The 19,930-nt window shown below is 41.5% G+C and overlaps 1 protein-coding gene and 1 long non-coding RNA gene across 2 annotated transcripts; both read left to right on the top strand.

Moving 5' to 3' along the window:
* Positions 1-673: 673 nt before the first annotated feature.
* rrn3 (RRN3 homolog, RNA polymerase I transcription factor) lies at positions 674-14,367 on the top strand. The gene is made up of 17 exons (XM_058376638.1): positions 674-1,041; positions 1,161-1,217; positions 2,789-2,878; positions 3,844-3,973; positions 4,068-4,127; positions 5,868-5,931; positions 6,048-6,117; positions 7,843-7,941; positions 8,039-8,131; positions 8,464-8,584; positions 8,714-8,844; positions 8,952-9,082; positions 9,586-9,770; positions 10,093-10,201; positions 12,454-12,606; positions 12,753-12,837; positions 13,982-14,367. Exons 1-17 carry the CDS (start codon positions 949-951, stop codon positions 14,120-14,122), a joined length of 1,812 nt encoding a protein of 603 aa, XP_058232621.1. The 5' UTR covers positions 674-948; the 3' UTR covers positions 14,123-14,367.
* A 1,449-nt stretch (positions 14,368-15,816) lies between these two features.
* On the top strand, positions 15,817-18,417 carry LOC131344376 (uncharacterized). Its single transcript, XR_009203312.1, has 4 exons — positions 15,817-17,239; positions 17,327-17,519; positions 17,648-18,117; positions 18,205-18,417. It is a non-coding gene; the product is annotated as an uncharacterized LOC131344376 (long non-coding RNA).
* Positions 18,418-19,930: the final 1,513 nt, after the last annotated feature.

The following is a 19,930-nucleotide window of genomic DNA, read 5'->3' on the forward strand; positions in this document are numbered from 1 at the left end:
ATTTATTGGTGGAAATCATGACCTCATGGATCAAACACCAGTTGTGAATTTTGCCGTTAAGCACCTTGTTAGAGAACAGCAAGTTCTGCAAAAAGTACTGAAACACTGAACAGTTGGACATGTGCATTCAAAAGTGTAGAGAAGGTCAAATTAAGTTCACCTGGAAAGGTTATAGTGCATTTTAGGTGCATCCTGAAATTTCACTCGAAAGCCGAATATCCTTAACATTTTGTGAGTAGTGTATATTTTACTGAGAGTTCAGAAAGTTTCCCAGGACTTTAACACTCCGAGACAGGAGGTGGCGCTGTCATTACGCCGACTTTATACGGTATACAGCTAACACATCCGGATCTTATAGCTTCCTTTAAGTTTATTCCATCGTCTGTAAACACGCACTTTTTCCCAAAAACACATTTTACTTTAAAACATAATCAAACCGGTGTCTAAACCAATAATATCACAGGTTTGCGAAGTAAATGTTCAAAATGTAAACTACGTTTACGAAGTGTGCCGCACCACATGGGATTTTTCCCCTACCCGTTTTCCGTCAGGCCGCGTGTTCTGGGATGTGATTCGGCAAGCTTACGTACGTGAGAAAGACCTATCCAATCCGGAAAGAGGACGAGTAGCGATTCTAGCCAATCCGCGCGCAGGTGGGCGGAGTATTTCCTGAATACGGGTGTGGATGATAAGAAGGTGTCCGCATGTCCGTGTCGTCTCCCATGTCTGCCTTGTTTACTTACAGCAGAGCGCAGTTTATTGTTTTGTGGCATGTGTTGTGTAAGCTGTTCTTGTTTGGAGTTAGATGAACATGTCTCGACTTGTCCTCGGATTATAAATCGAAATAAATCGTGGATTTGATGTCAGCAATTGCGCCGTCGATAAGACAGTAAGGTGTCTGTTGCTCAGGAGATTCATTTTAGATTAAAGAAAGTTCAGAAATCGAGCATGGATGTGGAGAGAGATTTCCTTAACACTCCTCCACCTAAAACTGTCCGGTTTGGGGACAGTGTCGCCAACACTTTGGCTAAACTCAAGCAGGTGAGATGTTTTTTATTCAACCTTTACCTTTATTATTGGATCGAGTTCTGTAATAAAGCAACAGACTGGGAGTTATTACTATGTTATAATTGTTAATCTAAGTGTCTTTTGTTCTTAAGGGACACACAAGTGACTACGAGATGATAAAGCATCAACTTTCAGACCCTGATATTAAGGTAGGTCGATTTTTTTGAGATGAAGAATAACTCATCTGAGTAGAAATCAGGCATAACTTATGACCAGTGAGAGGTGCCGTGAATAAGACACGATCTCCTCATCATGGCACCTGTTATTGGGTGGGATATATTAGGCAGAAAGTGAACATTTTGCTCTCAAAATTGATGTGTTAGAAGCAGGAAAAATGGACAAGTGTAAGGATTTGAGCAAGTTTGAGGAAGGGACGAATTGTGATGGTGGATAGACGAGTGGATCAGAGCAAACTGTAGCTCTTGTGGGGTGTTCCCGGTCTGCAGTGGTCAGTATCTATCAAAAGTGGTCCAAGGAAGGAACAGTGGTGAACCGGTGACAGGGTCATGGGCGGTCGAGGCTCATTGATGCACGTGGGGAGCGAAGGCTGGACAGACGAGCTACTGTTGCTCAAATTGCTGAAGAAGTTAATGCTGGTTCTGATAGAAATGTGTCTGAATACACAGTGCATCACAGTTTGCTGCTGCATAGCCACAGGCCAGTCAGGGCGCCCAAGCTGACTCCTGAGCACCGCCAAAAGTGCCAACAATGGGCACATGAGCATCAGAATTGGACCACGGAGCAATGGAAGAAGGTGGCCTGGTCTGATGAATCGCTTTTTTTTTTTTTTTTTTACATCATGTGTAAGAGTGCGTCTCTTACCTGGGGAACACATGGCACCAGGATGCACTATGGGAAGAAGGCGAGTCGGCATAGGGAGTGTCATGCTTTGGGCAATGTTCTGCTGGGAAACCTTGAGTCCTGCCATCCATGTGGATGTTACTTTGACATGTACTACCTACCTAAGCACTGTTACAGACCATCTACAGCCTTTTATAGAAACGGTATTCCCTGATGGCTGTGGCCTCCTTCAGCAGGATAATGCACCGTGACACAAAGCAGAAATGGTTCAGGAATGGTTTGATGACCACAACAACCAGTTTGAGGTGTTGACCTGGCCTGCAAATTCCCCAGATCTCAATCCAATCGAGTATCTGTGGGATGTGCTGGACAGACAAGTCCAATCCATGGAGGCCTCACCTCGCAACTTACAGGACTTTAAGGATCTGCTGCTAATATCTTGGTGCCAGATCCCACAGCACACCTTCAGGGATCTAGTGTAGTCCATGCTTTGACAGTTCAGGGCTGTTTTAGCAGCAAAAGGGGGACCAACACAATATTAGGCAGGTGGTCATAATGTTATGCCTGACCGGTGTATAACGATATGGATCTGGACCTGCTGAGGTTGAAGCTCAGGAATAAAAAGCTCTAATCAGGAGCCAGGATTATTAATTGAATAATGAGCTTAATATATGAATAGTTTGAGATCTTTTGAGGTTCTGTAATATGGTAGAAATCTATTCACCAATTAGCCATAACATTTAAAACCAAGTTCAGGATGACTGACAAAGTTCTTCAAATCCTATCCTGTAGCAGTGCATCATGAAGCACTTTATTCCTCTTGTAACACAGAATCACACACACACACACACACACACACACACACACACACACACAGTGAACGTCTCACTCCTCTGTGATGTTTCCATGCTCCTCACAGGACGCTCAGATCATCAGCTGGCTTCAGGAGTTCAGATTGTGTGTCACGCAACTCGGCAAAGAACATGAACAGCTCATCTACATGGTTCTGGTAAGGAACCTCACGTCACTCCACCTCACGCCGCATCATTCCGCCTCACGCTGCGTCACTCCATCTCGCGCCACATCACTCCACCTCACACCGCATCACTCCGCCTCACGCTGCGTCACTCCATCTCGCGCCGCATCACTCCACCTCACGCTGCGTCACTCCATCTCGCGCCACATCACTCCACCTCACGCTGCATCACTCCACCTCACACCGCATCACTCCGCCTCACGCTGCGTCACTCCATCTCGCGCCACATCACTCCACCTCACACTGCATCACTCCACCTCACACCGCATCACTCCGCCTCATGCTGCGTCACTCCATCTCGCGCCACATCACTCCACCTCATGCCACATCACTCCACCTCACGCCGGATCACTCCGCCTCACGCTGCGTCACTCCATCTCGCGCCACATCACTCCACCTCACACTGCATCACTCCACCTCACACCGCATCACTCCGCCTCACGCTGCGTCACTCCATCTCGCGCCACATCACTCCACCTCATGCCACATCACTCCAGCTCACGCTTTGTCACTGCTTTGAACATTTCCTTATTTTATTAGTATTATTATTGTTATTAGCTTTCAAGGGTTTTCACTATTTTAGTTTATTTAGATATAATTTTATAAATTGTATTTTAATATTTGTATTAATTTACTTACTTTATTTTTTATCTTTTTTCTTTTCTTATCATTGTTAAAAAATTTTCATGTCAGTATTTAAATCTAAATATTTATTTTTTTATTTCACATATTTTTATTTATTTATTTTGTTTGGGTTTTTTCTTTTTCTTGTTGGTATTAGTAGCATTATTAGCTTTAAAGCCTTTTTTACTATTTTATCTTCATATTTTATATCTAATAATAATTTAAAATCTGTATGTATTCATCTCCTTCTTCCTGTTATTATTAGTGTCTGTTTGTCTATTCCTGTCTAATCTAATGGTCTTCCTGTCCGTCAGAGGTTGCCGTGGTGTGGGCGGAGTCCCGCTGTGGTGGATGAATACCTGGCCTTCCTCAGTAACCTCATCTCGGCTCAGACGGTGTATCTGAGGTCGTGTCTCAAAACGCTCGTCTCTAATTTCACCCCCAGTGAGTTTCCTTCCTCTCCTCTGTTTCTTTCTCCCTGTGCCTCATGTCCCATAAAAATCCTGCTGAAGTGCTGACGGTTCGTCCTCTTTTACAGGAAGAGTCCGAATCCAGGAAGGGAACGTGGACATATCAGATTCAGACGATGATGATGAGAGTGAGTGTGCTGTCTCTCTTGCTCTCTCTCTCTCTCTCTCTCTCTCTCTCTCTCTCTCTCTCTCTTTCCTCTCTCTCTCTCTTCCTCCCTCTCTCTCTCTCTCTCTCTCTCTCTCTCTCTCTCTCTCTCTCTTCCTCCCTCTCTCTCTCTCTCTCTCTCTCTCTCTCTTTCTTTCCACTTTTCTCTCTCTCTCTCTCTCTCTCTCTCTCTTTCCACTTTTCTCTCTCTCTTTCTATCTCTCTCTCTCTTTCTCTCTCTCTCTCTCTCTCTCTCTCTCTCTCTTTCCACTTTTCTCTCTCTGTTTCTATCTCTCTCTCTTTCTATCTCTCTCTCTCTCTCTTTCTATCTCTCTCTCTTTCTTTCCACTTTTCTCTCTCTCTCTCTCTCTCTCTCTCTCTCTCTCTCTCTCTCTCTCTCTCTCTCTCTTTCTATCTCTCTCTCTTTCTTTCCACTTTTCTCTCTCTCTCTCTCTCTCTCTCTCTCTCTCACTCTCTCTCTCTTTGTCTTTAGTAGACGATGCAAACGTACAAACTACAGCTCTATAATTATTGGCACCCTGGACCCCCCCGGTTTTTTCCCAATATTCAAGATTCCCTTTGTATGAATATCTATTTTTTCCATGATATTTGGACCGTGATATTTGGTGTGTATGTGTGTTTTTTTTTCTTTTTTAAAACAACAACCCATAACCTCTTTTTGAGAATAGAAACGAATAACCCAGGATAAGAAAATAACAGATAATAATGAAGGCATTAAAACAGTATATAAAAGTGACAGATGACTGTAATATGATAATTATGAGGAAAAAACGTGGCTTTTCAATGTTATTAAATTAGATTTACTTCCATATTTTTTTTTGTTTAAAGATTTTCATTACCTTTTAATTTGCTTTTAATTTTTTTCTTTAATTTTTCTTCTGTTGTCTTTAGGTTTTCTTCTAAGTATTTTAATCTTTCTGTTAGAACCTTGTTATAGAATCTATCATTTTGAGCTGTATTTAGATATGAAAGTTGCTGTCAATCAAGTTGATATCAATCTTCTTCTTCTTATTATTATTATTATTCAAATTATTTACAGTTCATGAAAATCCTGTCACAGAAAAGTTTCCCCATAAATTATATATACACTGCCCGTCCAAAAAAAGTCACCCACTCTAGTATTTCATTGGAAATGTAAGCATGCATTCGCCGGCATGCATTCGCCGTGGCATCGTTTCGATAAGCTTCTGCAATGTCACAACATTTATTCCCGTCCAGAGTCGCATTAATTTTTCACCAAGATCTTGTACTGATGATTAGAGAGTCGGATGATTGGAAAGTCTTCTCCAGGACATTCCAAAGATTCTCAGTGGCGTTAAGGTCTGGACTCTGTGGTGGCCAATCCATGTGTGAAAATGATGTCTCATGCTCTCTGAACCACTCGTTCACAATTTGAGCCCGATGGATCCTGGCATTGTCATCTTGGAATATGCCCGTGCCATCAGGGAGGAAAAAAATCCATTGATGGAATATGACCTGGTCATTCAGTATATTCAGGTAGTCAGCTGACTTCATTCTTTGGGCACATAACGTTGCTGAACCTAGACCTGAGTGACTGCAGCAATCTATTTGCTTAGTTAATCCAGTTTTTTTTTTTTTGTATGGGCAGTGTATTTGTCTCTGTTATTTTCATTTAATTTTTTACTCTGTAATCTTTAATCCTTTTTTTTTTTTATATATATATATGTATGTATTTCTTCAGACCTGCCCAGGATATTCGATCACTGTCACCAAGCCTTACAGATGATCGCGAGATACGTTCCATCGTAAGTCACGATAAGATGGCTGACGTGTAATTATTAATGATTAATGATAGATACGAGATTTGTGTGAACAGACGAGAAGATCGCTCGTGTTGATGGTGTTTTTTTTTTCTCTCTAGCACCAGTCGGTTCCTGATGCCGATCCTCAGCGACAACTTTCCTTACGTACAGAAATCCTCCAGAACCCTGGTACGTCCTGGAGATGATCTCCAAGCAGCAAAGAAGCAGAAGATCTCTTCACTAGGGTTTAAATAGAGGAGGAAATTTAGGAAGATATTTAGTTTGGGTTTATTCTAAATTTGAGCTCCTCTGAATTCAACTTTTAGTTTAACTGAATTTGACTTTAGTTGGAATTTGAGTTTTAGTCTAATTTGAGTTCAATATAAATTTGAGCTCATCTAAATTCAGCTTTTAGTTTTTCTGAATTTGACATTAATTGAAGTTTATTTATTCTATATTTGAGTTTAATTGAATTTGACTTTATTCTAAATTTAAGTTTACCCAAAATTATTTTATTTTACTTTATTTAGACTTTGAGTTAAACCTAAACGTAAGTTTATCTGAAGTTTAGTTAGAGTTTAAGTGTAGGTTTATCTGAACTTTAGTTTATTCTAAATTTGAGTTGAATTGAATTTGACTTTATAGTGTGAGGTTTTTTTTAATCAGACTTTAATTTGAGTTGAACCTAAACCAAAATTATTTTTTATCAGAATTTAACTTTAGTTTAACATGGATCTTAAAGTTTGTTTTTTTTTTTATTCTAAATGTGAGTTGAACTAAATTAGATTTTTATTTGAGTCAATCCTGAAGTTGAGTTTATTTGAAATTGTCTTCAGTTTGAGTTGAACCTAAATCTGAGTTTATCTAAATTGAGTTTTTAAGGTAAACTGATGTTTACCTTAGCTTTACTGAGTCCAGAGAGTTTACATCTTGAATTTTATTTTTGATTTGAATTTTTTTCAGATTTGAGTTGAACTGAATTTTTGAGTTTTTCTGAATATTTTGACTTTTTTTAATATCCAAATGATGTTCATCAGGATATAAGCTCAGCCTGAGGTGAAGCTAAATGCGAGTTATTCTAAATTTGTGTATGTTAATGTAGATTTTATCCAAGAAAAAAAATCTGAATTTTATGTTAATTTGAGTTTATCCTAAATTCTACTTTCTCTTAATCTGGAGTTAATCTGAATTTATCTTTTGTTGATTTAGGTTCTAATTGAGTTCATGTTCATTTTAATATGTAACCCCTTCAGTTATTATTTATTATTTATTTGTTTTTTTTGCTCATCATGATAATTAGGGCCCGAGCACCGAAGGAGCAAGGCCAGAGGCCTTGCACCGTAGGTGCGGAAGGACTATTGTTTTTGTTTAAATTTTATATATATATATATTTTTTTTTTTTTTTTGTCAAACTTTCGGGGCATTTTGGACCCCTTACCATTCTCAAAAACTGCACCGGTGTGGGTGCAGGCTTTCATTCCAACTCAGCAGAAGCCACACCTGAGTCTACTGAAAGCCAAGATCTGTTGATTAGCCAACACCGGCCCTTTCTGGATAAGATTGGACACTCCTGGTTTAAAGGGAGAGTCATTGTCCCTTTGGACATCACTGGACATTGCTATGATCTATTTCATTACACCCAAACTGTCTCTTTTGTCCTTATATAGTTTAGAAGGAAAGTCAGTTTTCGTTTTTCCATCAGTGGACTTTGCTGTGATCACTTTCAGTACACCCAAATTTTCACTCTTGTCCTTTTGATATTTCCCCTTTTAATGCTTGTACCCACTGTGCCCACTGTGTCTGGTGTGCCTGGGCGGCGATGGCACCATGTAGTGATGGCGCATAGTGCGAGGGCCCGTCATTGCTGCTTGCAGCTATATTTCTACATGTAAAGTGTGTGTGTGTGTTTTACAGGAATGTTACGTCCATAACCTGCTGCGGATCACGGTGTATGTTCCGGCTCTGAGGAGAGACGTGCTGGAGCTCATCATCAGCAGGATGCTCACGCTGGATGTAGGGCTCTGAGCTTATGTTTGAAGTTGATAAAACATGGGATCACAGGTTAGGGATAATATTTGAGTTTTAACCTGTTGTTGTTGTTGTTGTGTAGGTCAGCGCCCCCCGCAGTGAGATCGAGGAGATGGAGAGTATGAGAGAGCAGAACCACGGCGCAGGGGCCGAGGACGACTTCCTGTTCGACATGGTGAGCTTCTTCACCATGTTTATTCACTTTCACTAAGAATGAATATTCTCTCTTTCTCTTTCTCTCCTTCTTTGTTTTCTATTCACTCTCTCTTTCTTTCTCTTCAGTCACTACCTTTTTATTTTCAGCTCTTCACCTCCACTCTTTCTAAGCATTAATGTTCACACACTCATTCTGTTCACCCTCACCCTATTTCATTTCTTCACATTTCTGTTTTTTTTTGTTTATTAAATCCTTTTTTCCTTTTTCCATATTTAACCCACATTCTTTCTCATCTTTTCCCTTCTGTCAATGTTGTCTAAATGTAAATATTTTTCCCCTCTCTCTCTGAGGATGAGGACGAGAACTGTCCACGTGACGGAGGTCCGTTGATGTCCCACTCTGTAGCCGAGAAACTGGACACGCTGATGTTAGTGCTGCTGGCCTACATTAAGGACATGAGCCACGTTGACGGTGAGAGTCTCACGTGACGGCACACTGATTATTCCGGCTTTATTCGACATAATTGGCGTTTAATCTGGTCTGAATTCACTAATTTTATTTATTTTATCAGTCATAAAAGACGTGGTCTTTCCCCTACAGGTGTGTTGGATGTGGAGAGAGTCAAAACTCTGTACAGAGATCTGATGTGTGTGTTCGATAAGCTGGTGCTGCCCACACACGCATCCTGTCACGTGCAGTTCTGCATGTTGTACCTGTGCAGCTTTCGCCTGGTGAGTGAAACATCTTCAACACACACACACTCACACACACACACTCACACGTTTTTGGATATCTATACAGGATATATACCGTATATCTGTGTGTCTGATGCGCTCAGGGTTTAGCTGAAGCCTTCCTGGATCACCTGTGGAAGGTGTTACAGAGTCCGTCTCAGCCCGCTGTCCTCCGCCAGGCCGCCGCCGCCTACATGGGCAGCTTCCTCGCCAGAGCCAAGTTCATTCCCATAGCGTACGTATCCGTCTCTCGTCCCTCTGCATGTTCTGCAGTTTGTGTCGTTTCATACAAATGTACATGTATATGATAAATCCAGAAAGCTCGTCTTCCAGTTGCCTTATATGGACTCAGATACACCCACATTATCATCCATGTTCACTTAGAGCTGCTTTAATTTATGTAAGATGTGCATTTAGACGCACCCACATCCATGCCCACTTAGAGCTACTGTCCACGTGGGTGATGATATGGGTGTGTCTGAGACCATATATAAACGTGGATAATGATGTGGGTGTGTCTGAATCCATTTATAAACAAATTAAAGTAGCTCTAAGTGAACATGGATGATGTATTAGGTGAGAATATGTAAACAAATTAAAGCAGCTCTGAGAGAACATGGATGATAAGGACGCGTCTAAATTCACATCTAAAAAATTAAAGCAGCTCTAAGTGACCTTCTGTAAACCCCTGTGTGTGCAAATTTTAGATTAACTAAATGGAGGTGTGTGTGTGTGCAGGACGGTAAAGGCGTGTCTAGACCTGCTGGTTCCTTGGCTTCATCTCTACATAGACAGTCAGGATTCAGGTTCTAAAGCATTCTGTGATGTTTCTCTGCACGGGCCATTCTACGCCTCCTGTCAGGCCGTGTTTTACACTCTCATCTTCAGACACAAAGCCATCCTGGAGGGCAGCATGAAGAAAGGTGTGGCATATCTTCCTCCTTATCCTCATCCTCATCTTTCTTCACTGATGACTTTATAGAACAGTTCCTCAGAGATTTCACATCTAATCTAATCTCAACTAATCCAGCTTCATTCTGGAGATTTTATTTTCAATCCAACTTTTACACAAATGCTTTATAAAATTATCAACAATTGTATTTAAATGAAAAACTGTAAATAATAAAGATCCTCTGTGTGTGTGTGTGTGTGTGTGTGTGTGTGTGCGTGCGTGTGTGCGTGCGTGTGTGCGTGTGCGTGCGCGTGTGTGTGTGTGTGCGCGCGTGTGTGTGTGTGTGTGTGTAGGCTTGGCCTATTTACAGAGTTTGAATCTGGAGCGGATCGTCATGAGTCAGCTGAACCCCCTGAAAGTTTGTCTGCCAGCCGTCACCAACATGTTTGCCGCCATCATGAGGTAAAACACACACACACACACTTCTTAGAGACTACTTTTCTAGCTAGCTGTCAAAGCTTTAAGTTAAAATGCTGTCAAGCCAGTCAGTCCTCCATGTTATTTTCCAAATCGTTGTACAGTTTAGATCAGGGCTGGGCAATTAATTTCTACCGGGGGCCACATAACAAATATGAACTGTGTTGGAGTGCCGAACCGACGATAACTTGAACTTAATTCTGCTCAATATTAATTTTCTCCCATTCTAAAAAGCAATCAGTTATATATTTTGATTAGCTGCTATTGGTAATCAGAAGAATAAGGATATTCTGTAAATATTTATGTAAATTTATGAATTGTTGTGTAGGTCAAAGAGGAAAATAATCCCATTGAAGTAATAAACAATTTTGTAATAAACAAAAGCAATCATTGCATCACTGTTTCATTTTATTTTTAACTTGTTAATCTTCACAAATACTGAAAAGATGTTTTGCATTATGTTAAAGATAAGCAACTGCTCAACTTCATTCAAATCGCAGCTCTCATCCAGAGCCAGTGAAAAATGGTCAAAGTTGACCGCTCTGTTCCTCAGCTGAAGCTCCAGATTTCCCGCGATGTCCTCAACCCTTCTCGTTACAGTGCGTCGGGAAAGGGGCATGTTCTCAAATTCTCCCTTTTTCTCTGGGCATATCAGGGCAGCAGAGTCCACCATACACTCCTTAACAATCTCTCCGTCAGAAAACGGTTTACTTTTTCTAGCGATTTTGTGAGATATGACATAACTTGTTTTGTAAAGTTTTGTAAAAAGTCTTTGTCGGGTTTGGAGCGTGGCTAGCACAGCCTCCGACTCCTTTGCGCGCTCTTCATCAGACAAGTTCTTGTATTTCTCCTCGTGTTTGGTCACGTAATCGTGATTCAGATTGTAATCTTTGAACACAGCGACCTGTGTACCACAAACTAAGCACACGGCTTTACCTTCGATTTCTGTAAATAAATATTTTGCAGTCCATGTCTTGTTGAAAATGCGGCATTCGGGATTCAACTTTTCTTTTTTTAATGGGAGCTGACATTTTTAGGGATATCTGACCAGCATTAACATGCCAGCATCACCTGTTGCTGTTCAGACACGCACACACGTCCATACGGAAATAATAAAATGCCAGGCTTTTCAAAATAAAAGCAACACAGTTGTATTGTGTGCACTGCATAAATACTTGTACATTTATGTTTATGACTGACTTAACGCCGGACAGACAGGGACATCCAAAGCGCCGGATGTGGCCCGCGGGCCGTAAAATGCCCAGGTCTGGTTTAGATCCTGAATTCAAATGTCTTCTTTACGACAATGTCGAGAAATTTAGTAGTAACATGATATGTTTGTTGGAAAGGACTGAGTCTTAAATACACTATATTGCCAAACGTTTTGGGACACCCCTCCAAATCATTGAATTCAGGTGTTGATTCTCAGGGGTTGGGCTCGGCCCCTTAGTTCCAACCAGACCTTCTCGTCCAACATCAGTGCCTGTCCTCACAATTGCGCTTCTAGAGGAATGGTCATATTTCCCATAAACACACTCCTAAACCTTGTGGAAAGCCTTCCCAGAAGAGTTGAAGCTATTATAGCTGCAAAGGGCGGCACAACTCCATATTACATTCATGTGCATGTAAAGACAGACGTCTCCGTTTTGGTCTAGCTCACAGTCCCCCCTGTAATTCATCCCAAAGGTGTTCTATGGGGTTGAGGTCAAGACTCTGTGCAGGCCAGTCAAGTTCCTCCACACCAAACTCACTCGTCCATGTCTTTATGGACCTTGCTTTGGTCACTGGTGTGCAGTCATGTTGGAACAGGAAGGGGTCATCCCCAAACTGTTCCCACAAAGCATGAAATTGTCCAAAATGTCTTGGTATGAAGCTGAAGCATTAAGAGTTCCATTCACTGGAACTAAGGGGCCGAGTCCAACCCCTGAAAAACAACACCTGAACTCAATGATTTGGAGGGGTGTCCCAAAACTTTTGACAACATAGTGTATTTTACACTTTATACTTCCACTTTTTCTCCTAACCCTCACCCTGTTTTTCTATTACTCTTTTTCACATTTCTTTCCTTTTTTTGTTTTATTTTGTTTATTTAATCCTTTTTTCCTCGTTTTTACGCTTGATATGATACGGATATGGAGATCTACACAGTGTAAAATCTGTTCTAGTTTTTATGTCCTGTGTAATGAATTCTCTCTCAATAACGATAATTAATAAATTTTATTTGTCCGTCTCTACAGGAAATATCAGCTGGTGTTCTGCTACACCATCATCGAGCGGAACAACCGCAACATGTTACCAGTAGTGAGGAGCTCAGTGGGTGGAGACTCGCTGTCCACCAACACCAATCCTCTGGACACCTTTTTCCCCTTTGACCCATATTTACTAAAGAGGTCAGTGCTAAGTAATTTATTAAATTAATAAAATATTTCTTTTTTAACATGTATATCTGTCCCTCGTCGCTCTCACACTATAAATCCATAAATGGGTTTAAATTAGTGAGTGTTTGTTCTTAAGTTTGCATTGTTTTTGTTCTCAGGTCTGGTCAGTATTTCGAGTCCATCTATCAGATATGGGAAGAGCCGAGCGACTGCATGGCAGCTCCCAAGAAAGAAGTCACTAAAGTAAATAAGTTTATACTGACTGTCTGTGGAAAAGTGTTTTACTGCTCAGAAACGTCACGCGACAAAGCAGTCTGTTGAAGCTAACAAGCCGGCTGGCTAACCTGACTGAAATTTCTAACAGGATTTTATTTCGCTTTGCCATATTCACTATCCAAGACCTTTACTAATGATAGCTAGCAGGTTAACAGGAGCTGATCTAATGTTAATCTAATTGTCACAAGCTAACTTAAACCGATTTCTGACAGGATATTTCCATTTACATTCATAAATGTTCATAATATTCATGAATATTGCTAGCCAAAGAGCTAACAGAAGCTAATCTAAACAGATTTCCGACAGGATATTTCCATTTATATTCATAAATGATCCTAATATTCTTGAATACTGCTAGCCAGAGAGCTAACAGAAGCTAACCTGACAGGAATTCTCAAGTTATACTCAAATGTTAGCAATCCCATAGAGTTAAACTGAATAAGCAATCCTCATGTTGCTCCTCTAACTCACTTTAGCTAACTTGCTATTTAAATGGCTAACTGAGGCGAACCTGACATGATTTCTGAGAGAATTTTTTTAAAAAAAATTCTGGACATTTTCATAATCTTTAGGACTAGTGGAAACACTAAGCTGATGGGAATTCTTTATTTATATTTATAAATGTCATTAATCCTCACAGCATTAGTGCTGGTCAGTTATGGCACATGAGCTAACCTGCTAATCGGACAGTCCTCTGCTTACACTGTGCTTTTTTTATCGTAATCGAAGGGGTAGTTTTAACAGGAGGTCATCTAATGTTCAGCTAGCTCTCACAAGCTAACCTGAACGGATTTCTGACAGGATATTTCCATTCATGTTCATAAATGTTCATAATATTCATAAATGCTGCTAGCCAGAAAGCTAACAGAAGCTATCCTGACAGGAATTCTCAAGTTATACTCAAATGTTAGCAATCCCATAGAGACTCACTTTAGCTACCTTGCTATTTAAGTAGCTAATCGCAGTGACCCTGAAAGGATTTCTGAGAATTTTCTTTATATCTGTACATTTTCATAATCTTCAGGGCTTAAAGTCAGAAAATCCTTCAGTACAAAAGTCTCTTCAGTGGATGAGTACTGCGTATTAACTAGAACTATTTTCTCTTTCCCAGAATTCTACAGAAGAAGAGGACGACTTCCTGCATGGTGAAACACCGAAAGCTGACATGGTGATGGGGTCGTACGAGTCTCACCTCCGCAGCCCCAGCAGTGTGGGCTCTCCTCCCATCACCTTCCTCCAGCGGCCGTTCTGACACACACACACACACACACACACACACACACACACACACAGACAGAGACTGAGATGATCTGCTTCCTTCACCCTTCCCATGAAAAGAACTTTCTGTAGCATTCTCCCACCGTACACAGAACCTCGTGGCCTCATGAGAAATTTCTGTACATTTTTTTAACTTATTAAACCACGGGCTGAACGACAAGAATCAAGAAGTGTAAATAAATAAGATTTAATATTAAAAAAGCACAAATTTTGTTCCTAGTGGTTGCTTTTAGAGGCTTTTTTCATGTCAAATCATTATGGGTTTATTATTTTCAAGGCTAACAAGCTGGCTGGCTAACCTGAGCTAACCTGACTGGAATTTCTGACAGGATTTTATTTTTCCTTTCTCATATTCTCTGTCCATGATCCTAAACTGCTAATGGTAGCTAGCTGGTTAACAGGAGCTCATCTGATGTCCGCTAGCTCTCACTAGCTATTGTGGAAGGATTTCTGACAGGATATTTTTTGTTCTCATTCATAAATATTCATAATAAATCATTAATACTGATAGCCAGAAGAACCTTACAGGAATTCTCAAGTTATGCTCAAATGTTAGCAATCGCATAGAGTTAATGGTCTTTATCTCTATTTGCACCGCTAAATCACGTTAGCTAACCTGAAATGTTTTCTTCAAAGGTTGTATAAATCCAGCTGGTAGTGAAATACGGGGTCTCACAAGGGTCTGGTGACCGCACACCAGTACACAAATCAAGGTCCATAAAGACATGGATGAGTGAGTTTGGTGTGGAGGAACTTGACTGGCCTGCACAGAGTCCTGACCTCAACCTGATAGAACACCTTTGGGATGAATTAGAGCGGAGACTGTGAGCCAGACCTTCTCATCCAACATCAGTGCCTGACCTCACAAATGTACTTCTAGAGGAATGGTCAAAAATTCCCAGAAACACACTCCTAAACTTTGTTTCCTATATAAAGTGCTTAAAAAAGAAAATACACTATATTGCCAAAAGTATTCGCTCACCCATCCAAATAATCAGAATCAGGTGTTCCAATCACTTCTATGGCCACAGATGTATAAAATCAAGCACCTAGGCATGCAGACTGTTTTAACCATTTGTGAAAGAATGGGTCGCTCTCAGGAGCTCAGTGAATTCCAGCGTGGAACTGTGATAGGATGCCACCTGTGCAACAAATCCAGTCGTGAAATTTCCTCGCTCCTAAATATTCCACAGTCAACTGTCAGCTGTATTATAAGAACGTGGAAGTGTTTGGGAACGACAGTAACTCAGCCACGAAGTGGTAGGCCACGTAAACTGACGGAGCGGGGTCAGCGGATGCTGAGGCGCATAGTGCGAAGAGGTCGCCAACTTTCTGCAGAGTCAATTGCTACAGACCTCCAAACTTCATGTGGCCTTCAGATTAGCTCAAGAACAGTGCGCAGAGAGCTTCATGGAATGGGTTTCCATGGCCGAGCAGCTGCATCCAAGCCATACATCACCAAGTGCAATGCAAAGCGTCGGATGCAGTGGTGTAAAGCACGCCGCCACTGGACTCTAGAGCAGTGGAGACGTGTTCTCTGGAGTGACGAATCACGCTTCTCCATCTGGCAATCTGATGGACGAGTCTGGGTTTGGCGGTTGCCAGGAGAACGTTACTTGTCTGACTGCATTGTGCCAAGTGTAAAGTTTGGTGGAGGGGGGATTATGGTGTAGGGTTGTTTTTCAGGAGCTGGGCTTGGCCCCTTAGTTCCAGTGAAAGGAACTCTGAATGCTTCAGCATACCAAGACATTTTGGACAATTCCATGCTCCCAACTTTGTGGGAACAGTTCGGAGCTGGCCCCTTCCTCTTCCAACATGACTGTGCACCAGTGACCAAAGCAAGGTCCATAAAGACATGGATGACAGAGTCTGGTGTGGATGAACTTGACTGGCCTGAATTAGAGCGGAGACTGAGAGCCAGGCCTTCTCGTCCAACATCAGTGTGTGACCTCACAAATGTGCTTCTGGAAGAACGGTCAAAAATTCCCATAAACACACTCCTAAACCTTGTGGACAGCCTTCCCAGAAGAGTTGAAGCTGTTATAGCTGCAAAGGGTGGACCGACGTCATATTGAACCCTATGGATTAGGAATGGGATGTCACTTCAAGTTCATATGCGAGTCAAGGCAGGTGAGCGAATACTTTTGGCAATATAGTGTATGAAGCACTACAGCGGGACAGCCTGACTTGGTAACTCATACAGAATAACTCCTGTGTGCTGGACACTCCTGTGTCCTTGGAATCAGTTTTAAACAAATGACCAGCGAGGATCTAAACAGATTGACTTTAACAGAAACTTGCTGCTCTACAGATTCAGAGGGAAAAAAAAGTTCAGATTCAGTCAATATTTCAGTGTTTAGTAACTAATAATTTGGCGTGTGATGGGCAATTACAGTATTTGTGCAGTAATCTTATTCTACTTCACATAAAAAAGCTATGAAATGGAAAAGTTGCTTGGTGACCGGTCAGATATCAGCAATAAAAGTTGAGCTATGGGGTTATTGTGTTGTTGTATAGCCATATACGACATAATTAATATAATAACAGATTTATTCACATACATAATAAAATCCATCATTGCTACGAGCCAACATTGGATTCATATTAAAGAAAATGGCCATTATGATTATCACAGGGTACTATCACATTATGATTATTACTGCCCACCACTGCAAAGAGACAGTACGCGTGGTCACCCCAGACACTACAGAGTGACCGGAGCTAGTCTAGGTGTAGCGTGAGAGATAGCGTGAGATGGTCACATGACCAAGGAAGGGTCATAGGGTCATGTGACCGATTCCACCTGCGTGTGTAAAAAAAAGTTTCTGAACCCCAGTCACAAGGCCTTGATGACATCATGATGACATCATGATGACATCATGTGTGTTGCCATGGCTTAAACAACGGGCTAGAGCTTGCGCTAGACGACCTGCAGGGGCAGCTGAAAGGGTCACTGGAGAGAGAAGAGAAGCTCATGAGATCTCTAGAGAAAGCCACAGCCAATCACAAGGCTGAAGTACATCAACTCCAGTACTGTCAAATGAAGCCAAATCAGACACCACAGAGATGGAGATGAAGCTTCAAACTGACAGTAAGTCAACAATTGACTTTTTTACGGAAAAGATATGTGTTCAGTGTCTAATTGATGTCATGATGCTTACATAAATGTGTTTTTCAGTCATAGATCTGCAAGTAGAGCTTATGGATGCACAAGCCTTCATAAGGAGAGAGCTGAAGACATCACCGAAGACAGAAAAGGAGTTCGAGGAAACAATAAAGAAGCTCACAGTCACAGAAACACCACTGGAATGTGACATATGGGTTGAGGAGACTGAGAGAGAGGATCCATGGGAGGTTATGAGCGATGAAAAGTACGTTGAGAACACAAGGAAGAAGTTGCATGAACGGTTGTTTAAATAGATTTTAAAAGAAACTTCTGCTTGTGTCATGGTTAGCTTTAGCACTTTAGCAATGTCTCTCTCTCTTTCTCACTATGTAGCCTTTGATGGAGGATGTATTGACCGAGTCTCCACAGGAGGAGCTCCAAGAGAAACCGTGCACCTCTGAGAACATGGTCAAGTCCCTCCAGCTGGAGCTTAGCTCCTCTCAGCAGCAGCTGAGCGCCACAGAGGAAGAGAACCGTGTACTCCGGGAAATGCTGATGGCATGTGAGGCACGAGTTCAGGAGGCAGAGAAAGAAACACAAAAGCAGGCTGAGAGTAAGGAAAGACTGTGAGAAGCAGATGAGGAGTTTGAAACTCTCCTTTGAAGGCTTGAACAACCGGCTAGACCTCGCGCTAGACGACCTGCAGGGGCAGCTGAAACGCTCACTGGAGAGAGAAGAGAACCTGATGATATCTCTAGAAAAAACCACAGCCAGTCACCAAGCTGATGTACAGCAAATGCAGCTCAGTGTAGATGAAGCCAAATCAGAGAACACAGAGATGGAGATAAAGCTTCAAACTGACAGTAAGTCAACAATTGACTTTTTTACGGAAAAGATATGTGTTCAGTGTCTAATTGATGTCATGATGCTTACATAAATGTGTTTTTCAGTCATAGATCTGCAAGTAGAACTTATGGATGCATAAGCCTTTTTAAGGAGAGAGCTGAAGACATCACAGAAATGGAGTTTGACAAAAGAAAAAGAAGCTCACACTCACTGAAACACCGCTGGCATGTGACATGCCTAAAGCAACTGAGAGAAAGCGATGAAAAGAGCATTGGAAGGAGTTGACTGAACTGATGAACATCAGGCTACAGAGGACTGCAACTGACCTGCAGGGGAAAACCCAGTTTTTATTCATGTTTGTTTTTCACTTTTTATTCATTATTTATTTTCATTCATTGTAAAATAAAAATGCAGTTCAAAAGCAACAACCAAGTCTCCATTGTCTCTATTGTATGAATGAATGAACGAATGAACGAGCCATAGCCTTACAGAGAAAGCTGATTGTTGAACACGGCACCATGATCAGAGGGCTAAAGAAATCACTGAAGTATGAAGTAAAGCTTGTAGAAAAAATAAAGAACCTCATTTATGACGTGTCCTGGTTTTTTTCCACTGATTCATTTTGTCCTAAATTTCTAAATCTTCTGGTGAAATGAAGGAACATGAAGGAACAACACCTGTTTCTGGACTGCTTTAAAAAGACACAGGAGGATGGACTGGACATGGAGGCTGAGCTCTCCCAGTGCAGCCAGGCCTCAGCGGGGATGAACCCGGGGTGAACCCAGGGATGAAGCACTTGAGGAGAGCAGTCAAGTGGGAGCTGAGAGAGGAGTAAGGATGAGATTAATGAAAATAACAAATGGAATGAAAGTAAAGGTCCATGCAGCTCTCCTTTTAATCCCAGTATAAAGCAAACAAGAGCATATTTTTACTTTTCAGATCCACTTTTCAGATCCGATGCGCTTGTACTCTCCACCATTCTTACGACACGCGCCTGGAACAACGCTGTGATTGAATGCATGCTGATGTGCGCCGGCAGAATAATCGATAAGGTCATTTGTTGACAACGATTTTCATCATCGATTACTATCGATTTAATTGATTCGTTGTTTCAGCCCTATTATCACGGATTCTCATAAAAATCCCATATTGCAACTGCAACAGCAAGTCAACAAGTGTCTGGCAAAGTGCTGAACAAAACTAAATTTTCAATAAAAGTGGTCTCTCTCTCTCTCTTGCGGACAGCAGCAAAAAAACTCTCAAGCATCACACTGAGCAGTGCAATACAGGTGGGGTGGAAGTGTGTCAGATGGTTTCAGAGTACTTTTTACAGTGGAAAACAAGACTTTTGTGTTCCCTTCGCCAGATGCAAGCAGCTTATTGTAGTGAGCAGATTTAGCTGAAGTCAATGCGTTTTTATAGAGGAGCACATGCTCGCTGTACATTTCTCTGTGTACAGTAAGTCCAGTTCTTTTGTACAGGTGACGGCCTCTGGATTTGAGCTGACGAAGCTCAGGAGTAAACCAGGGTACAGACTGAGCAAAAGAGACAGTTCGGGTTTTTAGAGGTGCAATAACGTCCCGAAGGATCTGTGGTTCAGCGTTGTAGTAAGATACCAGGTCATCAGGGGTGGATAGATGGTCACTGCATGGAAGATTATTGATTGGAGTGGACAAAGTGAAAGGATCGATGTTTTTTAAGTTCCTGAAGGACATTGAGCGCTGCTGAGGAGATTTGTATAGTGGAACATTAACAGTGAATGAGATTAATTTGTGGTCTGATATAGGCAACTCGGATGCAACACAGTCAAAAGGTGTAACACCTGAGCAA

The sequence above is a fragment of the Hemibagrus wyckioides genome, linkage group LG02 (assembly GCF_019097595.1).
Source record: "Hemibagrus wyckioides isolate EC202008001 linkage group LG02, SWU_Hwy_1.0, whole genome shotgun sequence".
Classification (NCBI taxonomy): domain Eukaryota; kingdom Metazoa; phylum Chordata; class Actinopteri; order Siluriformes; family Bagridae; genus Hemibagrus; species Hemibagrus wyckioides.

Coding starts and splice junctions, on each gene's coding strand:
- rrn3 (XM_058376638.1), top strand. CDS start 949: ATGGATGTGGAGAGAGATTTCCTTAACACTCCTCCACCTAAAACTGTC. Junction 2,879..3,843: donor AGCTCATCTACATGGTTCTG/GTAAGGAACCTC, acceptor CCTGTCCGTCAG/AGGTTGCCGTGGTGTGGGCG. Junction 10,202..12,453: donor ATGTTTGCCGCCATCATGAG/GTAAAACACACA, acceptor CCGTCTCTACAG/GAAATATCAGCTGGTGTTCT.